Below are 18,780 nucleotides of genomic sequence, written 5' to 3'. Positions count from 1 at the left end.
ATCTGTTTCTGCGTGAGCATTTTGAACGGGAGTCTGTGTAAGGCCCGGTTGAGAACACGCAGGTCCAAGATTGGTCGTAATCCACAGCTTCTTTTGGGTACGATGAAGTAAGGGCTGTAGAAACCCTTCTGCATCTCGGCTGGAGGGACGGGCTCCATCGCATCCTTGAGGAGCAGGGTCGTGATCTCTGCTCGTAAGGCGCTGGCTTTCTCGACGCGCATGGAAGTGGAGCAAACACCGCTGAAACGAGGCGGGAGCCAGGCGAACTGAATCGCGTAGCCGAGTCGGATGGTCCTGGCCAGCCAGTGTGACGGATTGGGAAGTGAAAGCCACGCATCCAAACTCCGCGCGAGGGGCACTAACGGGACGATCGCTTTCGACATACCGGGCGAGGCTTTGCGGCGGGGGGAACAGGTAATATCGTGTCGGGAGGCAGAAGAGCGTTCCGAGGCTTGGGTGCTGATAAAAGAATCATAGCACTTACCTTTCTCCACGGACCCAGCAGGGGGTGGGTTAGAGACTGAGGAGGAGGTCCTAGAGAGGCGTCTTCGGAACTCAGCACTGGCCTGCCGGGGCTGAGCAGTCGTGGGGCCGGAGGCGAGGGAACTGCGTCCAGGGAGCCAGGAATGTAGAGTTATGGGGCCAGGCACTCACTGACCCGCTTCCCTTTATACCCATATGTCTGGGGCCAGGCATGCCGATTCTGTCTGCCAAATTGACATTGGCCTTTTCTCAGGTTCAGAGGAACGTTTGGCATCCCAGAAAGACCCCTTGTGTCACTTCATTTGACACAGCGTCGAGTGAGTGACAGAAGGGGAACTTTTTTTTTTTTTTTTTTTTTAAACAAAAAAATGCAATGCTGCTGAGAAAGAGCTCTGATGACATAGAACAGATACATTTATTCCATTCGTAATGTGTGGGCTTTGACTGACAGCAGCCCAATGTGTTGATTACAGGCTCTAAATCACTGTAATTACCGCCAGCCCGGATGAGAATGAACAAGATAAAATCGATCCCTGCTGAGCATTCTCGCACATTTACCTTTAATGAATTAGCCTAACAAAACCACTCACTGATACACTGGGATATGACAATAACGCCACCAATTACACAACAGCTTCTAAAACCTTGTAGTTTAATTTATTTATTTTTTGGGTGGTTGTAATTACTGGTGCCTAAAATTATTGTGAAGTCAGGAAATTGTATTCTGATTCAAACATAAATGTCATAAATGTATATGAGTAGACCTGAAGAACTAAATAACTGTGTCTAAATCCAGATATTCTACTTTGACATTGCAGTACTCTTAAAGGTATATTCCAAGTTCAATACAAGTTAAGCTCAGTTGACAGCATTTGTGGCAAAATGTTGTTTGCCACAAAAATTAATTTCCACTTGTCCCTTCTTTTGTTTAATAAAAGCAAAAATCTGGGTTCCAGTGAGGCACTTAAAATGGAAGTAAATGGGTTAAAAAAATCTGTAAATTTTAAAATACTCACTGTTTCAAAAGTATTGCCACAACATGTAAACAATATGCATGTTAACATGATTTTCGTGTAATAACATATCTTGCTAACCTTATCTATGTAAAGTTATATCCAATTTTACAAATTTGTTGTTATGACGATGAAACCCTGTAAACACAAACCATAAAGCGACTGTAAATACATTCAACACATGACTTTTAACAGAATAATTATTGTAAGTGCTTTTATAAAGTTAAAATCTTCACATTTCTGTTTAGAACTCTATTTTTTAAACGAGTCTAAAGATGTTTTTTGTAATAATCAACATTATGACACAAATACTGTCAACTGAGCTTAACTTGTATTGAATCCGGAATATTCCTTTAATGTCTGCTTTTTAATAATACTTTGTGAAAAGTAAGGGCAATCACTTATCACAAAACCTATTTGGACAGTTTATATTTACATTTAGTCATTTAGCAGACGCTTTTATCTGAAACTACTTACAAATGAGGAACATTAGCAATTTGTCATACAAAAGTCAAAAATATCTTCAGTATCACACTGCTGAGTTCTCACAGTGGCAGTTGATATGACATGCCGCCTTAACATGCTATTAACAAACACTTAACAAACAAAATTGGTCGTAGCTTCCAAAATGAAATCTCTCTCTCTCTCTTTCTTTCTCTTTCTCATATGTTGACTGTCTTTATGGGCACAGAGACTGTGATTTGATTCCCTTCTTCCCATTTCCTGTGGCCGCACAGGTCTCTCTGCTTTAAACAGATTTAATTTCCGTTCTTTCCTCTCTCAGTATTATGGCAGTCTGAAGCTCCACTGTAATCTACAAATATATTTTATTATTCTGTCTGCACCTCCACTGCATACATTTGCATATCTATAACATTGTCTATACTGTATGTATGTTGAATATAGCAGAATATTCTGGAAATTTTATCAAAAAAACATTTCTGCCAGTTCTTTGCTTCCTTCTCTGAATTATGTACAACATTTTTTATTGGTATCAGAGGTTTTTAGGTTGCAATGTGAAGAATACGGCTACATTGAGGATATCGGCTTTGTTCAGTTTACATGAGATGTGTGTGTGTGCTTTGTCAGGAAGGGAGTGCAGCTTCGGGAGTCAGAGCGGTACGTAACGAGAGCCCGGGGTACGACGCTCACAGTTCGAAACATTCAGCAGGACGACGGAGGCTCCTACACTTGCAAGGCCTCTAACAAGGCGGGAGAAGTTGAGAATGAACTCTTCCTTAAAGTTTTTGGTGAGAACTCCTTTTTATTGGCTTACATAACTCCTCGTCTTTAAGCAGGATGTTACCTGTCTAAATAAGAACAGTGTGTTTTAGCATTTTTGAAATGAGGGGGAATGTTTTTTGCTAAAGAAAGTTTAAGCAGGTGATTATATGCAAATTAATCTCAACAAGAAACAGTCTATATAATGAGAGGGAAAAGCCAAGCTTTTTCAGAATGATGATTGTGCATCATATCTATAGCAAGAGTTCAGTTTAGGCTAGTAAAATACCAGGGTGTAAAAAACATTAGAACTGGAGGGCATGTTTCCTCCAAATGTATACATTTCTACTGTCCCTTCCACAATTTTGGAAATAATCATTATATTTTAAGAGTGCTTAAACAATGCAGCTGCCACGACAACAACAAGGTAACACTTTAAAATAATGTTGTATTTGTTACCCTCAGGTAACGCAATAGTTAACATGAACAAACAATGAACAATACCTTTATTAGTATTTGTTAAAGGAATAGTTCACCCAAAAATTTTAATTCTCTCATAATTTACTCACCCTTATGCCATCCAAGATGTTTATGACTTTATTTCTTCTGCTGATCATAAACAAAGATTTTTACAACAATATCTCAGCTCTGTAGGTCCATGCAATGCAAGTGATTGGTGGCCAAAAAGCATATAAATGCAGCATGAATGTCCAGTGGTTTAATCCATATCTTCAGAAGTGATATGATAGGTGTGGGTAAGAAATATATCTATATCTATTCATTGTTTTACTATAAATCTCTTCTTGCACTTTCACAAATCTTCTTTTGTTTTTGGCAATTTGCATTCTTTGTGCATATCGCCACCTACTGGGCAGGGAGAATGCAATACAAAGGACTTAAATAATGACATGTTTCTCACCCACACCTATCACATCGCTTATGAAGATATGGATTTGACCACTGGAGTTGTATGGATTACTTTTATGCTGCCTTTATGTGCTTTTTGGACCTTCAAAGTCCTGGCCACCATTAATTTGCACTGTATGGACCTTCAGAGCTGAGATATACTTCTAAAAGCCTTTGTTTATATTCAGAAGAAAAAAGAAAGTCATACATATCTGAGATGGAACGAGGGTGAGAAAATGATATTCCTGAAATATTCCTTTAAGCTTGGCTAATGTTAATTTCCACATACTCTCACTGAGCACTATATTAGGAACACTATAGTCCTAATAAAGGGCCCAACATGAACTTCTGCTGTTGTAGACCAAGGTTCAAAGTGTTGTGCATTCTGAGATACTATTCTGCTCACAGCAATTGTAAATCAAATCAAATCAAATCACTTTATTGTCACACTACTGTGTACACAAGTGCAACAGTAGGTGAAAGTCTTGTGTGCAGTTCCGAATAACATAGCAGTACCAAATACAATAAACAACATATTTACACAACACAATTTACATAACAAATGTACACATACTTACACAACACAATGTACAGTAAACAATACACACAATATAGAATACACATACAATAAAAATAAAAAATAAGGGTAAGGGTATATAAAAATATATATACAGTAGTTGAATTGGGGAGAATATATTAGACAGTCCAGTGTGTGATACAAGATGATGATTAATAAAGTGCAGTGCTGATTGTTGATCGTGAGAGACAAGTGTTCAAAAGGCTGATTGCTTGAGGGAAGAAGCTATCATGTAGTCGGCTGGTGCGGGTCCTGATGCTGCGATACCGCCTGCCTGATAGTAGAAGTGAGAGCAGCCCATGACTCGGGTGGCTGGAGTCTCTGATGATCCTCCGAGCTTTTTTCACACACCGCCTGTTATAGATGTCCTGGAGGGAGGGAAGCTCACCTCCGATGATGTTTCTGGCAGTTCGCACCACCCTTTGCAGGTCTTTACGGTTGTGGGCGGTGCTGTTGCCATACCAGGCAGTGATGCAGCCAGTCAGGATGCTCTCTACAGTGCTGGTGTAGAACCGTGTGAGGATGTGGTGGTTCATTCCAAACTTCCTCAGCCGTCCCAGGAAGAAGAGGCGCTGGTGAGCCTTCTTCACAACGGCCTCAGTGTGGACGGACCATGTGAGTTCCTCAGTAATGTGGACACCGAGGAACTTGAAACTGCTCACTCTCTCCACTGGTGCTCCATTAATGGTGACGGGGCTGTGTTCTTTGTCTTTCCTCCTGAAGTCCACCACAAGCTCCTTGGTCTTACTGACATTGAGGGAGAGGTTGTGCTCCTGACACCAGTGTATCAGAGTGTGCACCTCCACTCTGTAGGCTGTTTTGTTATTGTCAGTAATCAGACCTACCACCATCGTATCATCAGCAAACTTAATGATGGCCTTGGAGCTATGTGTTGCCACGCAGTCATGTGTGTACAGGGAATACAGGAGTGGGCTGAGAACACAGCCCTGTGGGGCTCCAGTGTTGAGGGTCAGTGATGAAGAGGTGTTGCTGCCCATTCTAACCACCTGACGTCTGCCTGACAGGAAATCCAGGATCCAGCTGCACAGCGAGCTGTTTAATCCCAGAGCCCGGAGTTTCTCATCAAGCTTGGAGGAATTTGAAGTCCGGTTTTCGGTGTGTAATTTCCGAACTAATGTCCAAAAGCGTTTGTCTGTCGTACACAATAAGGCAGACTACATCCAAGGCAAAAAAACACAAAACTGTAAACAAATTTTTTTTTGCAGTGTTTTGACGGAGCCCGCGACGCAACAGGCATACTCGGCGCCATCTTTGAGCTTTTTTTTTGTTAGTGGTTATCTGAGGTACTGTATCCTTTCTGTCAACTATAACCAGTCTGGCTATTCTCCATTGACCTCTTTCATCAACAAGGTGTATCCATCCCCAGAATTGATGCTCACTGGATGGTTTTTGTTTTTGGCACTATTCAGAGTAAACTCTAGAGTTTAATACATCGATCGTGATCTACCAGTCGATCGCAAAGGCAATGCTGGTAGATCGCACAAAATGTAAATGTACTTTCGTTAAATTTTTATAAAAATAAATATAATGTTTTTCCTTCTTTTAGTTTCTGTCTGACTTGCACTTGACGAGTAAATATTGACCAGGCGAGATTTTTGTTTGTTCAGTTGCCATGAAAACTAGGTTTGCGCATACGCAACTTCCAAGGGCTTCTGAGAACAGAGCACGAAATTGCGATGCTAGCAGTGTTTGAGACATGCTACCAGCAGCTACAGCCCGGATTATGCAAAACTGTCTGATTCCATTCAGTGCAAGTCATCAGAATAAGGTAAATGCCCTGGCTATTGTAATCTATTGTGCTGTAGGTGTTTTGTGTTTAGTTATAAACTGAATGATATCAACATTGAACATTATGATATTTTTTTTTTTTTTATTAAATAGAAGATGAATTCCATGTAGGGATACATGCAGTAGTCCCAACAAGCATTTACTCTTTTTAAATGAAACAGTGTTTTTTAGTTGGTAGATTTTATTGAGTTGGTCATTTAAAAGTAGATCATCACGCAAGAAAGTGTGGGCACCCCTGCTCTAGAGAATGTTGTGCATGAAAAATACTGAAACCAGCCCGTCAGGCACCAACAATCATGCTCGAAATCACTGAGATCACATTTTTCCCCATTCTGATGGTTAATGTGAATACTAACTGTAGCTCCTCACCCATATCTGCATGATTTATTCTTTGCACTGCTGCCACATGACTGGCTGATTAGAAAATTGGATGACTAAGTAGGTGTACAGTTATTCCTAATAAAGGAACAATTTCATTAGTATACACTCATTGAGCACTTTATTTGGCACTTTATATTAGCTGTCTTTTATTACATTGTACTAGAATCCCAGTCTCTTTGTGGTGGAGGTGTGTGCATGCCCCAATGACACTGGTAGGTGTGTTGTCTGGACCATTTGCTCCTGGTAGGGTCTACCTCAAATTAGTCCCAGGCAAACTTGTCCCAGATGAAGAGTAATCCAAAACTCCCCTATGATGTGGCCAGCAGGAAGAAAAGTGACCTCACCCAGAACAGGGAATCCAAAACACTCTCTTGGAAACCAGACCCTGGAGAGGAGTTCGCAGGCGAGCGCCTAGTGTCTGAGTGTTGGTCCAGCCAGGCTTAGCCCATAAAAACAGCGTGTGGCCGCCTCCTTGTGGGTCCACAACGTGCAAGGAGAGAAATAGGGGACCGGTGCAATGCCCAATGGGTAGCAGACGATGGCGGGGGCCATGTTACAGAAACTGGCTTTTGGAACATGCAATGTGACCTCACTGGTGGGGTAGGAGCCATAATTAGTGTGTGAGGTTGAGAGATACCAGCTAGGTATAAATTGACTCACCTCTACAGGTGTTCTGTTATTGGACTTCAGTGCTATTTATGGATTGTCCATATCAAACACCAGGTTCAAATATAAGGTTGTTCATAAGTGTACTTGGTACCAGAGCACCTTAGGCTAAAGGTCGATGACCGACTGTATTGTCGTATCATCATACCTGCTGCTATATGTTCTGGACACTCTGGTGAAGAGAAGATCTGAGCTGTCAACCGATCACCACCTGGGGATGAGTTGGATCAGATGGCGAGGGAAACTGCCAGATATACCTGGCAAACCCAAACATATTGTGAGGGTGAACTAGGAGTATTTTGTAGAGACCCCTGTCCAGAAGAGGGGGTGTGGGAGTTTGCTCATCCAGAATACATGTGATTTGTGGACTTGGAAAAGGCATACGACCGTGTCCCCTGGAATGTCCTGTGGGGGACACTGTGGGAGTATGGGATAATGAGGCTGCTAGTGTATGCAATTTGGTATACATGGGTATACATTCATGTATAATCATTGCAAGAGCTGTGTCTGCATCCTCTGTATTAAGTCAAGCTTGTTCACAGTGGCTGTTAACAGGCTTGTCCCTTGTCACTGATCCTGTTTCTGATATTCATGGATAGGATCACAAGGTGCAGCCGAGGTATGGATTGTGTCAAGTTTGGGGGCCTCAGGATTGCATCCTTGCTATTTGCAGATGACGTGGTCCTGTTGGCATCATTGGAGCATGATATTTGAGGGAAAGTTGGAGCATGATATCAACAGGCGGATCGGTGCAGCATCTGCAGATATACGGTCGTTGTACCAGACTGGTGTGGTGAAGAAGGAACTGAGCCGGATGGCAAAGCTCACCTAAGGTCATGAGCTTTGGGTAGTGATACAAGTGGCCAAAATAAGCTTTCTTTGTAGGGTGTCAGGGCTTACCCTAAGGGACAGGGTGCGAAGCTCTGACATCTGAGAGGGGCTAGGAGTAGAACCACTGCTCCTTTGCATTGAAAGATCAAGATGGCGCTCTAGATGGCAGTCTCAGTGTGGAACTCTCCAGCTCGTTTGTTGTTTTTTTTGTTTGTCCTGTGTTTAATAATTGTTTTCCAATCAGTTTTACCAGGGATGAACTGCTGAACATTCAGCAGCACATACCAGACAATCTTTTCCCAGTTTTTGTACTATTCTGACATTTTGTTGGACATTTTAGATGGATGCACAGCTGTGTTGGTCAGGCTTTATCAGGGCTGCTTTCGAACAGGCGAACAATGAATCTCCACTCTCTTCCTAAAAAAAACTGATAAACTGCATCTCCTCACCCATACAAAAAAGAAACTTTTCAAACTCTGCTGCCTTGTGCTTCACAGAAACCTGGTTGAGTGAAGCCATTCTGGACATCACATTACATGTCCCCGGATTTCAGCTGTTCCGAGTGTATCGCATTGTGGCGTTAGCTGGGAAAAAGGGGTGGTGGAACATGCTTTTACATCAATGAAAGTTGGTGTACAGGTGTAACTTCATCAACTTTCTACTCACTGCGGGAGTTTTCCTCCTTTATTCTGGTGTGTGTTTATATTCCTCCACAAGCATGCAGGCACGCAGTACTGCAACAGCTGGCTGATCACATCACAGACATGGAACAACAATACCCGGACTCACTTATTATTATTCTGAAAGATTTTAAGAAAGCTAACCTCACCCGTGAACTGCCAAAATGCAGATAGCACATTGTATGCCCCACCAGAGACAGGAATATACTGGATCACTGCTACAAAAATATAAAGGATGTATATTGCTCTGTCCCTAGAGCAGATTTGGGACTCTCTGATCACTGTCTGGTTCATCTTCTTCCAACTTACAGGCAGGAACTAAAATCAATTAAACCTGTAGTAAAGACTGTAAAAATATGGACCAATGAAGCAAAGCTGAAACTACAAGCCTATTTAGACTGCATACTATGATACTATGACATCATATATCAGTTTCAGTGAGGATTGGTGCATTCCTACTAGGACTTATTTAACATAAAGCAATGACAAACCATGGTTTACAGCAGAAGACAGGCAGAAATCTTGTACATTCAGGCCAGGAACATACTGAATAAGGAAATCAAAGTGGCTAAAAGAAGCTATTCTGGGGCCTGGGTAGCTCAGCGATTATTGATGCTGACTAACCCCCCTGGAGTCACGAGTTTGAATCTAGGGCGTGCTGACTCCAGTCAGGTCTCCTGAACAACCAAATTGTCCCGGTTGCTTGGGAGGGTTGAGTCACATGGGGTAAACTCCTTGCGTTTGTTATAATGTCTAGTTCTTGCTCTCTGTGGGGCATGTGGTGAGATGTGCATGGATGCCTCATTCTCCACCACCCAAATTGAGGCAAGCCACTATGCCACCTGAGGACCTAGAGCGCACTGGGAATTGGGCATTCCAAATTGGGGAGAAAAGGGGAGAAAATCACAAAAAATAAGCTATTCTGATGAAACTTCTGATAAAAACACATTTTCAGCTAACGACCGTGCATCAGTGTGGAGTGGCCTGAAAGAAATTAGTAACTTCAAGAGTTCTTCCCCTAACACTCTAGGGAACCAACAACTGGCTGATGACTTGAATGTGTTCTACTATAGATTTAAAAGGCCCAGTCTCACACCCCATACCCGCTCTGACCTTCACTTCACACAAACATCAACACCTCCTTCAACCCCCCTCCTGCTACTCAACCTGCACTTATGATCTGTGAAAAGGAGGTTTACTGTGTCTTCCAGAAACAAAAGACAAGGTAAGTACAGGGCCCAGATGGTGTTTCACACAATTGTCTAAAATCCTGTGCTGACCAGCTGGCCCCCATCTTTACACAGTTCTTCAATAGATCACTAGAGCAGTGTGAAAGTCCATGCTGTTTCAAATGCTCCACCATCAATCCTGTCTCAAAGAAACCCAAAATTTCACTCTGACGTCTATGGTCATGAAGTCATTTGAGAGACTGATGTTGGCCCACCTGAAGGACATCAATGGACGCTTTCTAGATCCCCTTCAATTTGCCTATCAAGCAAATGGGTCTGTGGATGATGCAGTCAACATGGGATTGCATCATATCCTGCAACATCTGGACAGACAATGGACATATGCAAGGATCCTTTTTGTGGACTTCAGTTCGGCTTTCAAAACCATCATCCCAGCTATTCTCCAGACTAAATTACACCAACTCTCTGTTCCCATGTCTATCTCTCAGTGGATCATTAGCTTTCTGACACATAGGCAGTAGCTAGTGAGACTGGGAGAATTCACTTCCAGCACCTGTTTGATCAGCACTGGTGCCCCCCTGCGATGTGTGCTCTCCCCACTTCTCTTCTCCCTGTATGACTGCACCGCCAAGGACCCCTCTGTCAAGCTCCTGAAGTTTGCAGATGACACTACTGTCATAAGCCTCATCCAAGATGACGATGAGTCTGTATACAGAAGGGGGGTTGAACATCTCACTGGTGCAGTCAAAACAACCTGGAGCTGAATACGCTCAAAACAGTGGAGATGATAGTGGACTTTAGGAGGAATACTCCAAAATTGACCCCGCTAACCATTCTAAACAGCACTGTGGCAGCAGTGGTGTCACTCATGTTCCTGGGCACTACCATCTCACAGGACCTGAAATGGTACACCCACATTGACCACATTAAAAAGGCCCAGCAGAGATTGTACTTCCTTCACCAGCTGAGGAAGTTCAACCTGCCACACATACAGTTGCTGATACAGTTCTACTCAGCAGTCACTGAGTCTGTCCTCTGCACTTCAATAACTGTCTGGTTTGGTTCAACTATGAAATCAGAAGAAGACTACAATGTACAGTTTGGACGGCTGAGAGGATTATTGGCTGCCCCTGCCCTCCCTTTAAGAACAGTACACTTCCAGAGTGAGAAAAAGGGCTGGAAAAAATCACTCTGGAATAAAAAAAAAATAAATAAAAAAAAAATAAATAATAATATATATATATATATAGAGAGAGAGAGAGAGAGAGAGAGAGAGTCGTATAGTGTATTTCTATATATACTAGTATTTTCCATTCACTTTTAATTTGTATTAATTTGTTTTTATTATTATCTATTTATTGTGGTTGTATTGTTTCAGCACTAGAAGCTTCTGTCACCAAGATAAATTCCTTATATGTGTAAGCATACTTGGCAATAAAGCTCATTCTGATTCTGAAAGGAGCCAGTTGAGGTAGTTCGGGCATCTGATTAGGATGCCTCCTGGGTGCCTTTCTGTGGAGGTGTTTCAGGCATGTCCAATTAGAAGGAGGCCCAGGGGAAGACCCAGAACATGCTGGAGGGTTTATATCTTGGCTGGCCTGGGAATACCTCAGATCCTCCTGGATGAGCTGAAGGATGTGGCCGGAGAAAAGGACGTATGGGCTACTTTGTTTAGTCTGCTGCCACCACGACCCAGTCCATAAACAAACAATGAACAATAGTATTTTGCTGAATTAATATTAACCAAGATTAGTACATGCTGTAAAAAAATTATTGTTTGTAAATTATATCTAATGCTTTATCTTTACTAATTGTAATGAAATATCCTTGTTGTAAAGTGTTACAAACTAAACTTTATGGGCAAGCAGAAGCCAAACTGTTGTGTGGGCAAACTGTTACACAAGCTGTGAGAAGAAAGCTATTCTAGCACCTATTTATCAACCTCTTGTCTTTCCGAAAATTATTTACAGTAGGAAATTATAAATTATTGAACATCATGTCACTGCATTAACATTCATGAGCCTTGTAGGTTTTATAATGTACCCCCCAACTTTTCAGATAACTCCTACTCCCCTGGTAGTATTGAGTAAAATTAAATAAATTAAATACAATTTGAATTAAATAAAATATTTTGGTTTCCTATATGTCCAAGTGATACTTAGTGGCACCACAGTGATACATCAGGTTCCCTAAACTTGCATCAATCTTCACAGTACAGTCATGTGACATGCTTCCGCTCCATAAACAGAGCCCATAAATTACATGAGAAAGGTTGACTCATTCTTTATGGCAAGGAATTTTATTCAGATTTTCATGAAGCTGCCAACATGTTCCTCGATTATTCAGATAGTGCCTTGTCTCCTCGTGTAAATGTATGGAAATTTATTCTGTAGTCATCAGAATTCTTTCCATGTGCAAGCAAAGGGTAGTCTTCAAAGCATGGATGGGAGTTTTGTTTTGCAAAGTGTGGTGGGAATCAGAGTTGTAACTTTCCTTTATGACCCCTAACAGCTAACAGAGTCAGAGAGCTGCTGGGTTTTCAACTCAGATAGGCATGTATCTGCTGCGTTTCTTGCTCACTCATGGCATCCCAAGGTTCAAGAGCCATATTATCTCTTCACATTTTATCTCAAAGCTATTTTGCTGTTTGCTGATATGTTTGTGCATTTTCCCAGCAGTATTTTAGTAACACTACTTAATGAATAATTATTGTTTAAAGTGTGTAATGAAACACTTACATCATGTAAAAATAGTGGATTGCATTTTGCTATCTATATATAAAAGGTGTACTTTAAAGGTGAAGTGAGTATGCTTTCGATGTTTGAATATTTTTTTTCCAGAGTGTAATGCACAAAGACAACTCTATATAGGTTGATTCCACCTGAAAAGTGTAAACACTGGGGCTTTGTGGTGCTACCAAAGGATTTCTCTTTGTTTGATCATTCCAACCAATGCCAGACACAGCTACCTAACCAATGCTGTGAGTTTGGGGCAGAACTATATGCTATTCTTTGACCAATGGCAGATGAGGGAAGTTTTTGGGAAACCTATTTATAATCAGTAATTATTTTTCAAGTTACATTTGGTGATACTAGTCGTGCAGAAATTACACACTTCACTGTTAAGGATCTGTTTACATTTCAAATAAATTCCATAATACTATGGCGTTATATATGTGCCTTATTCCTGAGCGAGTAATTGTAAGTTTTGAGCACAGAGAACTATATTTTGCAAGCACATTGCATTATATTTTGAACAGAAATTAACAATAAAAAAATCGTTTGAGCAAAGAAAAAACGATTCCGTGCTCAATAAATGTATTTGCTATTATCCATATTAACGTGCAATAATAACCCTCTCATGCAGTTTACTCAGGTGCTCTCACAAATTTATTCTCTGCGCTCTGTCAAGTCCCTCTCTCTCGCTCAACCTCTTAATTCTGTGCGCGCTCAACTCTTGACACACACACGCGCTCAACTCTTGACACACGCGCTCAACTCTTGACACCGCGCTCAACTCTTGACACACGCGCTCAACTCTTCAAACACGCGCTCAACTCTTGACACACGCGTGCTCAACTCTTCAAACACACGCGCGCTCAACTCTTGACACACACGCGCGCTCAACTCTTTACACACACGCTCGCTCAACTTGCAACAGCGTTACAAGTGTGCCACAAAATCAACCAATCGGAAAAGTAAAGGTCAATTGTGATTGGCTGTTGGTCTCCAATCACCACGCAGCACAAAGATGACGAAAAATTTATTTTATGGATAGATGTCTTCTCTAGCCACCATCAAACATGACAGAGTCAAATGGTGAAAACTGCAACAATATGCCACAACGTCAGGTGAGTTAGTAATTTCTAGTTTTATGATGTTATGGTTTTCTATGCCTTTGATGAAACCCTGCTATTATCTACGGAGGCGTATTGCATTCACTTGAGAAAAAAAAATGTACTCTGTTTTTCTGAATTAACGACTTAATTATCTCAGAATTACGAGATAATTTTTCATAGAAAAAAAGTTTTTGCTCTGTTTTTCTGAATTAATGAGATCCCTCAAAATCCTGCCAGGAGCTCTATTTTAGCTGGATGCTATGAATTTATAGAGATATATTTTAAACTTGGCCTTCAATACAAAGACATTACTGTCTATGACATTTGTAATACTGTCATGGCTGAGACACGCTTTGATCTTCCAAAGGACACTAATTACACGAGAACTACCGAATTCTAGAACTACTAGAATGGCCATAGTGGTCATTCTGACCGTTCATACTAGACTGTACCAAATGTCATGTCATATTTACATTCGAAACTTCTATTGAGGTTTTAGAATGAAGCTTCTAATGTCTGTCGTCATATTTTATATCGTCATCACCCTAAAAATGTATTGAATAAAATAGAATAATATGGATCAAATGGAGCGCAAGCTGACATGAGATAGTCCTACATTATACAATCTTTTTTGTAATATATAATAGTGCTAGACTATATAAATACATAGGCCTATATATTATATATTAGCTGCTAGACTGCCCGGAAGGTGCGTGCCTCGCTTTGTGTACAGCAAGTTTTTCACCACAGTGAAAATGTTTTCGAAAGTCTAAACGACAACAAACATGGATTGAGGCAGAATATTTCGTTAGATAAAAACATGTTGTGAATTTTGGAAATTATTACATCTATCCTTTTTCAAAACATGTTGACTTTTGGACTTTACAACGCTCTGGAGTTATTGGAAATTGGAAACAATCCTATGCAGCCACCACTGGAATCAAAATCCATGAATAAATGAATCTTTTATATTAATAATAAACACCAGGACACGAAATTTTAATTCTAATGAATGTGAAAATGTATTAGTTCATTGACAACCACAGAACTTGCTATTTTAGCTAATTACAGATACAAATTTGATTATTTATATTAAATTCATACTTCCTAAAATGACTGTTTGGATTTGAAAGCTGTTTATTAGATTAATCGTTGGAAATTATTTCACTATTTTTAAACTCTTTTCTTTATCTTCTATTGTTGTGCACCCTGCAGGTCAGCATTGTCAAATGTATATTAATCAGGTTAAAATCAGCGATGGTGTCAAATCTTTGCCTGAAGGCGGTTGCTATTGTACATAAGTTACCCTGCTAATAAGCACTGCAACACAAGACAAGCCTTATCATAGATTTATGATGAGATTTTTAAGTATTTTTATGCCACACAACCCCTGCTGTTTGCGAATGTTTATTTACCAGTGGGAGCCTGTTAGATTCACATAGCAACAACAAATACTGCTCATTAATGTGTTGTTTCTTTCTTAAACTCCAGACAGACAACAACAGTCCAACCTTTCTGCAAATGTTCTCTATCCAGTTGGGTGCTCATGAAGAATTTTTGATTGTCAGACACGATTGATGTTGTTGACACAAAGTTCAGACAAATACTTGCTGAAACTTTATTCTATGCAATATGTATTCTGAAAACAAAATATTTACTGAGCACTAGATTTTTTTCAAAAGTTGAGGAGTGTCCAAAGGAAAGAAACATTTTTAGAAATCTATAATAGATGATGCCTCTATAAGAAAGTGATTGAAAAATCAATTTAGATTCAAATTGTTTCAAAAAAACATTTTTGTAATACAACCTTAAAGGAATTGTTCACTCATTCCTTCACCCATTTACTCACCATCAACCTGTGATTTATTTGCTGAAGACATATAAAGAGAGCACTTAGGAGCACTTTTATTGTATTAAAATGAGTGGGCAGGATTTTCTTCCACTTAAGAAAGTCATACAGGTTTGGAACCACTTGAGTATATAATTACATTTTCTCATTTTTGAATTAACTGTTCCCTTAAATGCTTTTTCTGGTCTCAATAAATAACCCCACACTTTGGTTATCTCTTTTTTGTCCTTGTCTCAATCCTCCGTTGTCCCTTTCTTGCAGTCCAGCCTCACATTACTAAACTAAGGAACATAACCGCTGTGGAAGGAAGCGCTGCTATGATCTCCTGCAAGGCTGAAGGTGAACCTTTACCAGAAATCTCCTGGAGGAGAGCAATTGATGGGCACAGCTTTTCAGATGGAGACAAGGTACCAGTCACAAGGGGTGTTCATTAGTACTGGAGCTAAAAATTCTGGTAACTTTGAGTAATTCTGAGTACTATTGTGTAGAATTAAGGCAACTATGCTACTGTATAAGGCAAAATAATACTTTTTCAATACATATTGTCAAAACTCTTATTATGATATACGGTTTGATATACATATATATGATATATATTTTCATGAGTGCACAAAGCGCAACTACGCGTTACGACCTTGTGCAAAGTCTTATCCAATTTTCGGGAAAGTGATAATCCTAAGCACAATTTTCGTGCCAGCGCAAAGCACAAGTTGGCATGGGTGGGAGCATTTTCGCTATCTGTGGGTGTATGTGTGCAAACTGGGGGTGTACTGTATGTAAACGAAGTGCCGCAAAGTGCAATTTGCTATTTTCCTGAAAAGTAGGTCATTGGCTAAGACGCAAGTCTTAAGTTTCAAAAGCATGTCTATTTGCAGTGCAAAGTTCCTGAATTTGCAGTTTGGAGATTCCCCCAGCATGTGGTTATAAAGTACATGTCCATTTCCATTTCTCTTAAATTTTAAATTTCTCTTAAATTTGATGATATTGGATCATCAATTGTGTTCCATATTTTATGACACAAATATTTACAAGATTTATTTAGTTAGATTTTATTTTAAATCTTTAGGTTATGGTTTACTTTTCAATTATTATTATTATGTTTATATTTACAATTTTATTTAGGATCTAATTTGAATGTGTATTTTTTCACCTGTTGTCGTAGAGTGATTTTTAAGTCACTGCAAAAGGCATGACTTGTTTTACCACTTTGTTATTTTAAAATATTGTATTTTCGTTTGAAGTGTAATTTGAATTTAGGAATATTTTTGGTTTAATTTTTTTTGTATTTCAATAAAATAATAACATTTTTAAAAATCTAAATGGACCAGTAGAAGTGAAACGCATTCCAATATGATTTATTAATAATATCCATGATTTTTGTGTCAGTAGATAAAAATGATTAATAATATTTTCATTCAATAAAACTACATTCATAATTTAATGAAGCGTAAATCCAAATCATGACGAGAACCACATTTTCCATGCATATAAAAGGAGTGTGTCACTGTCTTAGAAATATGCCTGACATTCAACAGGGAGGATATTATGCACAAAATAACATAAGTGCATATTTTTATTCTTCTAATTAATTGCATACAGTCGATTTACAATAACAACTTATTATGAATGTGCTGTCTTTGTTATATAGCTGGGCTTGACAGGGAACGAAGTACATAATATAATGAATGAAATATATAATATGACACAGATGGTGCCAGATAAGAACCTCAGAATTAAATTGCACTTGACCCAGCCCATTAGTACTTTGCATGCAATTTCGTCAGACCCACTTGTGCCTAGACATTGTGCAGGCTTGTGCGAAAATACAAAAATTCATGGCCATGCCCTTTGACTTTGTGTGTATGACTTATGGCATAGTGCTGCACTTATCACTAGTGTAAGTAGGGCCCTTAGTCTCTTAATGTGCTTCTTCACCATCGGGCCGAATGGATCTCATTACCAGTATTTTTCTCAGTTTCAGTGTTGGAGCAGTTACTTAATTTTGTCTCTGTTTGGGCAGTGTGGGCTACAGATGATTTAACTTTTTCAAGTACTTTCTGCATAACTGTAACCTAAAAATATTTTTACTAAGTAACGTTCTCCTTATCATTGACCCAGCAAATGGATGGAAACAATTACGGTCAATTATGGTTAGTTTACTTTCTACAGATTAACAGTACTGTAACTATCCCGTTACATAGGTTCACAGTGTGTTTAGCAACCTTTGGGGTAATTCCTAAACTATTTTGAGTGTACTAAAAATTGTCAAATCTTTACATGACGGAAACCATGTATCAAATCTGTACTGAATAAGCACATTTGGATATTCCTGAACAAGTCATTCCACATAATATGTAATGGTATGAAATAAAGTATACAAATAGCCACTCACTGACCCATTTGCAAGCTTGTGCCCAAGGAAAAAAGAGTCTAGCTATTAAACTCAGTATATTTGCATTGTATGTGCAAATTTCCAACCACACGTGTATTGGACTTTGGGGGACATCTATTTGAAACCCAATTTCCTCTCTGTCAGTAAACTGTGTAGCATTTTACTGGCACATTAACTGCCAGATATGTGTGACGTTCTATGCTCACGCCCACTGTAATAGTCATGGACATTAGACAATATAATGGACTAGCAAGCAGAGACATAGCCCTGAGGCACACTCAATCTGTGTATTGGTTGAGGACTGAAGAAGACTTTCTGTGCTCCAATAAAACTCCACAGTTCGTACCGGTGCATGCTTTGTCTGCTCTGAATGCGAATATGGCCTGCAGCATGGTAAATGTGATTGGAGCGGCCAGCCGGGAAAGAAGATGGCAACAGAAACTGTCAAAAATCATTAGAATGCAGTGAAAAGTGGGTTGTTGACATCAACAATAGAGGCAAAAGGAGTCTTACTCTGAGGGGGAACTGTGAAAAGACTCCCCATCACAGTTAATCTAGCGAGAGCTGTTTGGGTAGCAATTAGAATAGCCTGCGTGGCTTGGAAATGAAAGAGGATTCATACAAAGAGGTGTAGGAGAGCAGCGATGCTTGCCCGCCACTCAATATGAACAAAATGAGTTTGATTTAAGCGTCTCTTTCAGAGGTACGGGATATCGAGGTGAGGCTGGGGAGAGTGAGTCTGCTACAATTACACAGGGGGCAAGAAGGAACCTGTGCTCTGAATTCAGAAGTTGCAAACAATTAGGAACCACTTCCCTCTCCTCCGTTTTAGTTTTGACGCTTCAAGTAAGAGTTCAAAATGAACACCAGTTCATCACAAATTTGAATGGTAGTGCTTTCCGGTGTTTATCATATTCAGTGCTTTTGTTATGCGAAGCCTACAG

The 18,780-nt window shown here is 39.9% G+C and overlaps 1 protein-coding gene across 3 annotated transcripts in view; it reads left to right on the top strand.

Moving 5' to 3' along the window:
* The window catches only part of ncam2 (neural cell adhesion molecule 2), a 399,400-nt gene that overhangs the window by 285,540 nt on the left and 95,080 nt on the right, over positions 1 to 18,780 (top strand). For all 3 annotated transcript variants that reach the window (XM_052141957.1, XM_052141956.1, XM_052141958.1), the window contains exons 7-8: positions 2,586 to 2,746; positions 15,706 to 15,851. In XM_052141957.1, the coding sequence (XP_051997917.1) occupies positions 2,586 to 2,746; positions 15,706 to 15,851 (307 nt within the window). The remainder of the gene's footprint in view (positions 1 to 2,585; positions 2,747 to 15,705; positions 15,852 to 18,780) is intronic.

The sequence above is a fragment of the Xyrauchen texanus genome, chromosome 14 (assembly GCF_025860055.1).
Source record: "Xyrauchen texanus isolate HMW12.3.18 chromosome 14, RBS_HiC_50CHRs, whole genome shotgun sequence".
Taxonomy (NCBI): domain Eukaryota; kingdom Metazoa; phylum Chordata; class Actinopteri; order Cypriniformes; family Catostomidae; genus Xyrauchen; species Xyrauchen texanus.
The sequence above is the reverse complement of the archived record's forward strand: the minus strand, read 5'-3'. Positions and strand labels throughout refer to the sequence as shown.